Source organism: Thalassophryne amazonica, chromosome 14, assembly GCF_902500255.1.
Source record: "Thalassophryne amazonica chromosome 14, fThaAma1.1, whole genome shotgun sequence".
NCBI classification, from domain to species: domain Eukaryota; kingdom Metazoa; phylum Chordata; class Actinopteri; order Batrachoidiformes; family Batrachoididae; genus Thalassophryne; species Thalassophryne amazonica.
The window spans coordinates 55,120,720-55,132,752 of record NC_047116.1 but is presented as its reverse complement, the minus strand read 5'-3'; the positions used below and the strand labels follow the sequence as shown (position 1 = coordinate 55,132,752).

The window sequence follows — 12,033 nt, the reverse complement described above, 5'->3', positions numbered from 1 at the left end:
ACCTTGCGTGCAACTCATACTCAACTTAGAGTCATCCTTTCAACTACTACTTGTTTTGGCAGAACAAAAAACATTGCTGTGCTGGCGCGTCAAACTGGCGTTATTGTCGTGTTACTGCTGCTGGTACAATAAAACCATTGTGTGAATATGTAATTAATCAAAAAATACTCATGTCCCATGCAAAACAAGAGCTTTGATATGATATTATTTTCTTGAAAGTTTTTTTTTTATCTCCTAAGAGACTGTCACACACTGATGATGTCACAAGCATAGAGAAAACCTTTAATAACCTTTTAATTTAAAAAAAATCATTGAATTTCATTTCAATTTTACCAACTTTCTTCAAAAAGAAAGTGGTCTGATGCTCAGCCATGAGCACTCCGACACTCCAACCCCAAGACCTACCGAACAAATTTCAGTGAAATCTAATCACGGGCTTTTGACATATCCTGCTGGAAGTCAATCAATCAATCAGTCAAACACACAGGTAGACAGAGACAAATGGCAAAACAACAAAACTTGTTTGATGGAGGTAAGGATCTAACCTTGTTTTCTGAAAGAATTTATAGCATTTTTAATATGGATTGATACGTAATCATTGTGAGAAGCAATACTGATTAAGTAATGATTAAACAATGATTAAAATTACTGAAAAATGATTTTGACAAATAATCATGAAGATTATCCTGAAAAATCTTTTCACTCCGCTGGTTTGTGTAGAGAAAGTAAATGATTTAAGGTTAAACCTCTGATTGGTTAACTGAAATCCCAGTTGATATGTTGCTGCAGTCAGACACAAAATAAAGAGAGTGTGAAGAAAAAGCACACACTTTGCAGGGACAGAGGTGCACAGCACACACAAGATGGACAATGTGACCTCAATACATGTGTTTTTTCTTTCAGGTTTAAATGAAACAATGAAGCACAGACTTGTTCTTTTCTCTGTGACTTTAATATGTTACTGTGTGATTTTGCTGTTTAATGTTTCTCTTGTTGTGATCATTATTTTAGATAAGAATCTCCATGAACCCATGTATATTCTACTGTGTGCTTACTGCTTGAATACACTCTATGGGACGACAGGTTTTTACCCCAAATTTCTCTGGGATCTGCTGTCTCCTGTCCATTTGATCTCTTATTCCGGCTGTCTGATTCAGGCTCTGGTCATGTACTCATTTGCTTGCAGTGAACTTTCTATTCTTGCACTTATGTCATATGACAGATACCTGGCTATATGTCACCCCCTGCAGTATCACTCCATCATGACAAAGAAAAGACTGTTTCAGTTAGTAGTTTTCTCATGGCTCATACCTTTTATCATTTTTTGCATTAATATTTTCCTGACATCCAGACTGAAATTATGCAGGTCAGTTATTTCCAGGCTTCTCTGTGTTAACTGGACTATTGTTCAACTTGCTTGTCCTTCATCTGACACGATGATTAACAGCATCATTGCATATATTACCATAATACTTTATGCGTCTCATGGTTTGTTCATAGTTTGGTCATACATGTATCTAATCAGAAAATGCATCAATTCTCTAGAAAACAGGAGAAAGTTCATGCAAACCTGTGTGCCACATTTAACCTCCTTACTCACTTTCCTTGTGACTATAGGCTTTGATCTTATGTATATGCGGTTTGGTTCAAAAGATTTACCACAAACCTTTCAGAATTTTGTTGCAATAGAATTCCTTGTCATACCTCCCTTTATGAATCCTCTGATTTATGGTTTCAAATTGTCAAATATTCGGAACAAAATTCAAGATTTGACTAGATATAAATATTAAATGATAATTATTGTGTTACATGTGCATGAAAATATTTTCAGAGAATATTTCTTCATTGAATATTTGCATTTTGCAATGGCAAAACAGGTTTCATTTGTGCAAATTATTATAGGTAATGTTTTTCTATTCAAAATACACATTAAGACAAAAAAGTCTTATTTGACCCTGATAAATCTGTCTCTCAGTTTCAGGGAACTGATGACATCGTATTTATGCATATTTTTAAGCATCAAGAGTAAATTTAAAATTTAATTCAATAAATTGATGATGTGTCAATCAAGTGTAATGAATACATATAAAGTAAATAGAATCCCATTTAACTGTCAGCAGATATAAACTATTACATGATAACTGACACTGCTCCTCACACTCACTTGCTACTTTTAATGTGGATGTGACTAGAAACAGAGATATTTTTTTTTCAAGGCCACTGTGTTTCTAGTATAAAAACAACCTGCTCTGCAGCCTGTAGCTTAACAATAAATAACAATACAAAACTAAAATTTAAGATGTTTGAGAAACAATAAAACCTGACAAGTTACTTGAATTCAAACAAACTCCCATCAGCTTTGCACTCTAATTTCTGATGGGCTTTCAGACCAGTCATTACAGGATTTAGAACATTTTTTTGTTCTAAAAACCAAGAAACTATTTAGAATAAAGACAATAAATGTCGTTAAGCCGTGCTACTTTAATGAGAATAATAACATAAAGTCATAATATGTTTAAGCATGCTGCACTTTGACTGGAGAAACACTCAGGGAACAATCCAGAGACCTGTTGGTGTGTGGATAACCTGCTCTACCAACTACGCCACAGTCAGCCAAGCTGTGTTCTTTTGTCTTAGTGATAATGTGATGTTTATGTTTCAAGGCGAACACTCAGGAGGTGAAGCGTTGTTTTTGTGTTGGATCCTTTTTTGTCACAGTGTCTTTCACAAAGACGTCACAAGAAAAATGTCTCCAAATCCTCACAATATTATACAACACTGTGGGACAGTCAGTATCTGTCTGCAGCGAGCACTGCTTAATCTGATTCTTTTTAATGTTAGTCGACATACTTTTATGAATGAGTACAATATACTTGGAAATATGAAGCTAAACACAATACGTAGAATTCTTACTTTTCACTTTATACACTTGCATTTGCTGCAGTCATGCTGCTCTGAGAACACCTCGCATCTCAGAAGTGAAGCAGAGTAGGTCCTCCACCAGGAACTAGAACTGGAGTTGCTGCAGGAAGGGCATCCGCAATCAAACTTGTGCCAAAACCCAATCTGTAAAAACACTTTATGTGTATGTATAAGTTTGTTAAGCACTCTTCATACAAGTTTATTCTGTGCAATTACAGCAGTTTTTGATATTTCAAGTGTTTAGAGATGTAGGCTGTCAGGCTGCTTACACCAGTTATTGATTTGATAGACAGGATTACTTGGACCCCGAGTGAAACAAGGGAGCGCTGAAAGGACTTACTATTGATGCTTGAATTATTTAAAAAAAAAAATTTAGGTTTTTCCTCAAACGTTATGATTTAGATACAGCATGCTGTAACTGTGAATAGACTAAGTCAAATGCCATAAAAATGTTGTGCCTAGTACCCAACTGAGAAAACTGAGGGATTTCAGATATTTCTGTTCAGTAATTGATATTGCCACGCACTGTATTATAATGCTGTACTTTAAAGATAATTGTGTGTATTATTCCGGTCACTCCAGTCATACTTTTGAATTGCTGTCCTTTTGTGTGCTTTGTTACTGAGGTGATAGAAGGGATTTCATTAAGTGATTGCTTCTAACTGACTTCCCAATACAATATGTTAATCACGTTTGGAGCCCCTATTTTAACAATGGATGCAAAAGGGACTTAAGGTACCTTGACACTTGCACAAATTTGATCCCCGCATTGGCACGCAATCTGTCAGAGAGTAAACTCGTTGTAAACACGTTATAAATTGTGCATGGTGCGTACAAGTGCGCAAAGAAAATTTTGAAATGTTCAAAACCTCTGGCACGCATTAATTTTGTGAACTATATGTGAGCAAACAATTATGCAAACAAGTCAAAAACACTGCGTCACTGAGAGTCACGATTATGACAAGATTTTAATTCTATCATAAACATAATTTTACAGTTACTAACAAGAAGGAATGAAAATGCAACTATTTTACCAATCCATTTCAATATAAATATTACAAATAATTAGTTTGCAATGATTCCAAATGTGTTCTCCACATCATGACGCGCACGAGAACAGCTGCAACTGTAAAAAAAAATTCCTCTGTGATTCCAGAGCGATTAGAGGTGATTTCATCAGCCATGTCTTGAGAGCATATGATTAATCTGCTGTGAAATAATTAGTTTATATAACGCAGCATCCAGCAGGAAAAAGCAGTTCACACTGGCATGACGAATTGCGTGGCAGTGAGGAGGTTAAATGCGTGCAAGTCTGTTTGGTGCATATGTATGAATGCACTTTGCTATTTCAGTGGCAGCAAATACCAGCATTGAGTGGTTGATGTGGTGATGCTTATCAGCAGTGCATGCTTCCAGACAAATGGTAAGTTTGGCAGAAAGTTTTCTGCTTGCACAAATCTTGAACCAGACATCGGGCAAAGAGCTTTCCCAGAGTTTGCACATTTGTTTACTGTTTGGTCATCTACTTGTTTGTTACTTCTACGTTTATATCCTGTGGTTGTCCAGTGCTTCAGACTGGGGTTCTGATTGGTCATAACTCTGGTGCAGGGTGTGAATTCAGCACGAGGAGAATGTAGACCTGGCAACATGAAGCGCAGCTGTTCATTTCGCAAAGGTAAGACTGAAGAAAATATGACAGCTATTAGCCATTCAAAGACAAAAAAAAATTGGAGATTATATATGAGTTTAAAGTCACAAATATACAAGAAAAACATAACAAATGTCAAGAAAAAATAAACACATTTTCCAGAGTAAAGCACGCAAACTTGCAAGATCATGAATATGCAAATTAGCGAAAAAATAGCAAATTTGCGAGATTATAAATATTTATTTGCAACAAAAAAAAATAGCAAATTTGTGAGATTTAAACATGCCATTTGCAAAAAAAGACAAAGCAAAGGCTTTGTGTCTGTCTGTCTGTCTGTGCTCAGCATAGGATCAGTCTGATTATGGACAGAGTCTTAAAAATTCACAGGGAACATTCTTGGGACACAGACCTTGGACAAGTTCAAAGATGGCTAACCTTGACCTATTTTAAAAGGTATTTTAGGAGGTTAAAAAGTCACACTGTTTCATATTTTTATGCTATGAATCATCCATTTTTTATTTTTCATCAATCCATTTTTTGTAGGGGTGGGGGTGACAGCCAGAGTAGAGCAGCACCGTGACATCACTGGCTGGTTTCTCTCTGGCCTTCCAAAACCACGCAGTTTATGTGTTAATATAGTCTGTGTCTCACATGTTATGTAAACGCTAGCAAGAAATGAACACTTCTGAAACTGAAAACACTGTTTATAGAACCTGATAACAGCTGTGGAGTGATTTACAAGACATTTTGAAAACAGCATGGTGACGTCACTGGCTGGCCTAGCTAGCGGCTAACTCTGTTTCATTTGTGTAAATATAGCATCTTTCTCATATATTATGTAAAAACTACTGAAAAATAAACACTTCTAAAACTGAAAATGCTGTTTTTGTAAGTCTGAACTGATTTACAAGACATCTCGCAGAAATCAGCATGCACACTAACTTACATTCTTGTCAAAAGCTTATGTATGCGCACAAGCATGCCCTATTATATACATATCCTGGCAGAACCTGTTGTGTGGGCCGCTGAAGAGGAGGTACTGCTGGCCCACCACCACCAGTCGGCGCCCTGCTTGGAGTGCGGGCTTCAAGCATGAGAGGGCGCCAAGACAGGGTGACAGCTGTCACTCTGTTACACCAGCTGTCAACAATCACCGTCATCTCTATAAAAGCCGGATCATTACTCCACCTCCTCGCCGAGAAATCTACTACCGTCGAAGGTAATCTTCTCTGCTGTATCTAACGATATTATTATCATTATTATTCTGCTTTGCAGCCGTGTTCCTGCATCTCAGTCCCTGCTGGAGTGGTATACAGTGAGAGTCAGCGACGTCCTCGCCTCTCACTCCTCCTAAGGAAGCGACTGACAGGAGCTGCATGTTTGTTCTTTATTGGAGGTGGAGGTTCTCCCTCCCGAAGGAACTAGTTCCAAGGATTACTGGGTGTGTGGATACACACTCACCTTAACTGTTTTGTCATCTTCTGCCAGCAGTACCAGGGTCTGCAACAGAAGACGGTGACCACCTGGGGACTCAGGACTTGGCGGCTCCGGTGTTCTTCAGGCCATTGGTGGTGGAAGCTGTGTGGGTCCCGGCTCTCAGATCGCCAGAGGTCTCCTATCTTCGAGCCTGCCCGCACGTCACCTTGTGTACAATTGGCACCATCTGTATCTGTATTTAGTTGTGCGATTCACAACATTAAATTGTTACTCTTTGTCTTATCCATTGTCCGTTCTTTTGCGCCCCCTGTTGCGGGTTCGTGTTACAACCCTTTCCCAACAGAAACTTTGGTTTTCTGGCCATTCCTCACAGAATATAACACAAAACCTTTTTTTTACTCATGCTTAGTAGTTGGGTTAAGCCATTTATTTATACAAAATGCAAATTTGCACTGTGCACAATTTGTTGTGTGGCTGGGGTGCCTGGCTGGCTTTTGTTTGTCTTCTGTTTTCTGTCTTCTGTTTTTTCTTCCAGGTGGCATGCGTTCAGGACTGAGTGGCTGATGTGTGGCTGAGTTATTAGGACCTCACCCTGATCACCTGAGGCTGGTCATGTGCAGCTCGTCAGGACTCACAGCTGTGGTGCATCTATATGGATTGGGGCATGGTTGCATTTAAGTCTGGAGTACACAGTGTGTATTTGCCAGAGACTCGACCTTGTGACCAGACGGGTGAGATCGACGTTTAGAGAACCATCTCATCATCATGGACGCAGAGACCGTACCAGGTTTGATGCCATGGTCTGTGAAAGAGGAGGGGGTGAGGTCTCACGCTCATCAGCACACTTCCTGAGGTACTTTAGGTTTTGTGACTAACATGAGTACAGTCAGTAGATATGGTGTCCCTCACAGCTTATTATATTGAGCTGTTATGTTAGTCGTTTAATCAGCTTCCACTGCAGTGGAGAAGTGAACTGGGTGTTCCATGCCTGCAGGGTGGGAAGTTGATTGGTGATTAAGCCAGGAAGTGTTTGCTGATTATGTACACCTTTGAGTGGTCTCTCTGTGTGTGGAGTGGTGGACTCACATGATGGTTTCTTCTTTCACAGACTCGGTTGGTCGCGGCCACCTGGGGGTGTCGGCGGGGTTCTTGGGTCCGAAGTGTTCTGGCTCCGGACCGTTTGTGCTGCTGGGAGCGCACCGTTTTTCCACTTCGCCAGACCGCGCACTTATTTGTTATTAATTAAGCACTCACTGTTATGTCATTAAATTCTGTTATCCTTTGAACCATGCTCTGTTTCCTTTATGCTGGGTCCTACTGTCAAACGCTGGTCAGTTCTCCGACTGCGTCCAACACATAACAGTAGTCTCTGGCCAATACATCACGGACCCAGCGGTAGCAGAGGCGGTACTGCGCCGGGAAGGCGGCAGCAGACGTCAGAAGTTATCCGGATCAGTTGCGGGTGCTCTCCGCCCGGATGGTGCGTGTCGGAGAACCGATTATTGAATAGTGATTTGAGCTCTCTTGCAGCCGTGTTCCTGTGGTGTTGCCTTATCTGTGGGTTGTTGTGGAGTGTGAATAGCGACGGCTTCGCATCACACTTCGACCAGATAAGAGGTAAAACGGGAGCTGCATGAGTGTGTCTTTAATGGGTGAACGCGCACGGCGGAGTTCTGTGGCACAGGTCGCTGTGCTTCCTGTTGTTACAGTTGTAGCCCCGTCTCCCCGGGTGAAGATAGCTACTGCGTCTGTTGTGTCAGCTTCGGCGTAATTTAGTTGAAGCACATTTTGGTTGTGTGTTACACATAGCTGCGCACAAGGAAAGCAGCGTGAGTTGTTTTCTCGGTTACCAAAGGGTTTTTTATTTTTAGCACTTTGGCTCCCCCTGTTGGTGATTGAGTCACATTACCGTTATAGCTCTTAAGCTGGAACAGGTGTGTTCCATTTGTTTGAGCTTAACGGTATAAGTCACTTATTAGTTTTGTGTTGGTTCATTTTTTGTGGGGGTTTTTTGAGTTGGTTTTTGTGTGGGATGTTCAGCACTATTAGTGTTCTGGGGTCGTGACCGTGCAGGCTGTCTGGAGCATAGAAAGGACCCAGGTAACTTTATGTTAGTTTGTTAGTCTTTCTTTTTATTTCTTTTGGTTTCACCTTCCAGGGTTTGATGGGACGGTCCTCTGGGGGGTAATTGGGTTGTTTTTTCTTTTTTTGTTTTTATTGTTCCCTCTCTTCTCCTCTGGCTCCAGCCGTGTGAGCCATACGTTGTCGGCGTTGCTGGAGTGGTGCAGTTTGGTTATGCTGGGCATTTCCCAGGTAACCTCTGCACCCGGGAGGGGGGGGGGGGGTTTGGGGTATTTTTTTTTTATTCCCTGTCTTCTCCTCCGGCCCCAGCCGTTTGAGCCGTACGTTTTTGGCGTTGCTGGGGTGGTGCAGTTCGGTTATGCTGGGTGTTTCCCAGGTCACCTCTGCACCCGGGGGGGGGGGGGGGGTTTGGGGTATTTTTTTTTAATTCCCTTTGCAACCTCCAGCCTTGGCGCGCCTCTGTGCCGTTTGCCATTGGCGTTGCTGGGGTGGTGCAGTTCGGTTATGCTGGGCATTTCCCAGGTAACCTCTGCACCCGGGTGGGGGGGGTTTAGGGTTTTTTTTTTGTTACTTCCCTGTTCCACCTCTGGTTTCAGCGCGCCTTTGAGCTGTACGCCATCGGCGTAGCTGAGGTTTGGGGCAGTGGAATATACCCGCAGCTGGTGGCTGGTTTAAAAGTCGGAGGGGTGGCACCGTCTTGTGCCGTATGCCATTACCGCTGTTCCACTCCTCCCGGTTGACTTTTGGGGTATAGTCGTGGTTGGTGACACTGGACGTACTTCCAGTTTCCACTGCGCTGAGGGGGTGGGGTTGGGGTTGTTGTTTTGTTTGTATTTTTTTTTTCCTTTGTTTTTTCCCCCCAGTTTCCGCCCTCAGGGTGTGACTGTGGTGTCCTCTGGGGGGGGAAAGGGCTGTGGGTCCATCTAGCCATAGACGGCCGGGGCTGGGTCTGTTAGTCATGAGGGGGGGCGTCTCCTGGGGTTTGATGGAACGGTCCTCTGGGAGGCGCTGGGAGTCCCCGTGGGTGACTTTGGATCCCAGAGGGACCTCGGCTGTGGTTATTACTCCTGGAGCTGGCGGGATGTCCTCTGGGGGGTGTTGGTCCCTACATGTCGTCGGGGGGGGGTGTTAGCGTTTTGTTTTTGTTTGCAAGCTTAAGTTTGGGTTGTGTTCTTCTTTTCTCCTCTTCCCGGGGTTTGATGGGACGGTCCTCTGGGGGGGGGGGGGGGGGGGGTGGTTTGGTTGTTTGTGTTTGTCTTTTTTGTTTTATGACTAAACAGACTTTAAACATGGTCGGACAAAGGCTGACCGCACAGGTTCAAGAACTCCTGGCCACACCTGTGCAAATTGAATGACAGAAACAAAGGCAAAGATGCAGTCAGAGGAGAAGACGTCAACCGTTCTGTTAGATGAAGATTCAGTTGCAAGATGAATGCAGATACGGTTTCCAGCCATGGTCCCTGGAGGGGGGTGTTTTTCCTGGGCCAGGTTTGTGTGGTCGCCGGGAGGCTTCCTGTGAGGGTGGGGTGCTGTTGTGTGGCTGGGGTGCCTCGCTGGCTTTTGTTTCTGTCTTCTGTTTTCTGTCTTCTGTTTTTCCTTCCAGGTGGCATGCGTTCAGGACTGAGTGGCTGATGTGTGGCTAAGTTATTAGGACCTCACCCTGATCACCTGAGGCTGGTCATGTGCAGCTCGTCAGGACTCACATCTGTGGTGCATCTATATGGATTGGGGCATGGTTGCATTTAAGTCTGGAGTACACAGTGTGTATTTGCCAGAGACTCGACCTTGTGACCAGACGGGTGAGATCGACGTTTAGAGAACCATCTCATCATCATGGACGCAGAGACCGTACCAGGTTTGATGCCATGGTCTGTGAAAGAGGAGGGGGTGAGGTCTCATGCTCGTCAGCACACTTCCTGAGGTACTTTAGGTTTTGTGACTAACATGAGTACAGTCAGTAGATATGGTGTCCCTCACAGCTTATTATATTGAGCTGTTATGTTAGTCGTTTAATCAGCTTCCACTGCAGTGGAGAATTGAACTGGGTGTTCCATGCCTGCAGGGTGGGAAGCTGATTGGTGATTAAGCCAGGAAGTGTTTGCTGATTATGTACACCTTTGAGTGGTCTCTCTGTGTGTGGAGTGGTGGACTCACATGATGGTTTCTTCTTTCACAGACTCGGTTGGTCGCAGCCACCTGGGGGGTGTCGGCGGGGTCCTTGGGTCCAAACTGTTCTGGCTCCGGACCGTTTGTGCTGCTGGGAGCGCACCGTTTTTCCACCTCGCCAGACCGTGCACTTATGTTATTAATTAAGCACTCACTGTTATGTCATTAAATTCTGTTATCCTTTGAACCTTGCTCTGTTTCCTTTATGCTGGGTCCTACTGTCAAACGCTGGTCGGTTCTCCGACTGCGTCCGACACATAACACAATTTCTCCAATCACAGTCCCATGAGCCTGTAACTTCTTCTGGGTTGACTGGGTGTCTTGGTGGCTTTCCTCACTCTTCTCCTTCTTGCACAGTCAGTCAGTATTTGAGAACTGTCTACACCATATATATTTACCATAGAGTGTCATACTGATCATATTTCTTCATAACTGATGTGAAGTCCAAGACATATTCAGTGGCAGCTTTAACTGCTTAACTTAAATGCACGGTATTAAGAACAGCAGGAAAACTTTTGATCAGGGTCATTTGGGTAGTTTCTGTTGTCATTATGATTTAAAAAGAGTGTAGCACCCTTACCACCACTCTATATGTTTCTTGCCTCACAATGTGAGGGTGCTTTGGGTCCAGGGTATTAGGCCCTTCCCAATGTGTGGTGTGGAATGCTTTCCTGGCAAGTGAACTTTCACTCACAGAAGGAAACTTTTGTTGCCAACATATAAATTCATTTTTTTAATTTCATAGCACAAAAAGAAACAACATTTTCCCAACCTTGTCCCTCTTCAATCAGAGGTTCGACTACCGGCCGAATCCTCCTTTCCAGCTCCCTGGAGTAGAATTCCTGGCTGTGTGCTTCGGGTCACTGTCATGTTGGAAGTCCCATCCACGACCCACCGTCAATGCTCTAACTGAGGGAAGGAAGTTGTTCTCCAAAATCTCGCAATACATGGGCCCGGTCATCCTCTCCTTAATACAGTGCAGTCGTCCAGTCCCATGTGCAGAAAAACACCCCCAAAGCATGATGCTTCCACCCCCATGCTTCACAGTAGGGACGGTGTTTTTGGGATGGTACTCAGCATTCTTCTTCCTCCAAACACGGCGAGTGGAATTAAGACCAAAAAGCTCTATTTTGGTCTCATCTGACCACATAACATTCTCCCATGACTCCTCTGGATCATCCAAATGGTCATGGGCAAACTTAAGCCAGGCCTGGATGTGTACTGATTTAAGCAGGGGAACCTTCTGTGTCATGCATGATTTTAACCCATGACGTCTTAGTGTATTACCCACAGTAACCTTGAAACAGTGGTGCCAGCTCTCTTCAGGTCATTGACCAGCTCCTCCCGAGCAGTTCTGGGCTGATTCCTCACCTTTCTTAGGATCATTGATACGCCACGAGGTGGGATCTTGCATGGAGCCCCAGTCCGAGGGAGATTGACAGTCATGTTTAGCTTCTTCCATTTTCTAATAATTGCTCCAACAGTTGATCTTTTTTCACCAAGCTGCTTGGCAATTGCCTGGTAGCCCTTTCCAGCCTTGTGGAGGTCTATAATTTTGTCTCTGGTGTCTTTGGACAACTCTTTGGTCTTAGCCATGTTAGTAGTTGGAGTCTTACTGATTGTGTGGGGTGGACAGGTGTCTTTATGCAGCTAACGACCTCAGATAGGTGCTTCTAATTTGGAATAATAAGTGGAGCGGAGGTGGACTTTTTAGAGGCGGACTAATAGGTCTTTGAGGGCCAGAATTTCTGCTAATTGGCAGGTGTTGAAATACTTAT

At 43.2% G+C, this 12,033-nt stretch overlaps 1 protein-coding gene across 1 annotated transcript; it reads left to right on the top strand.

Moving 5' to 3' along the window:
* Positions 1-863: 863 nt before the first annotated feature.
* Positions 864-1,790, top strand: LOC117524272 (olfactory receptor 142-like). The gene has a single exon (XM_034186042.1). The coding sequence runs from the start codon at positions 864-866 to the stop codon at positions 1,788-1,790; it is 927 nt and encodes a 308-aa protein (XP_034041933.1).
* Positions 1,791-12,033: the final 10,243 nt, after the last annotated feature.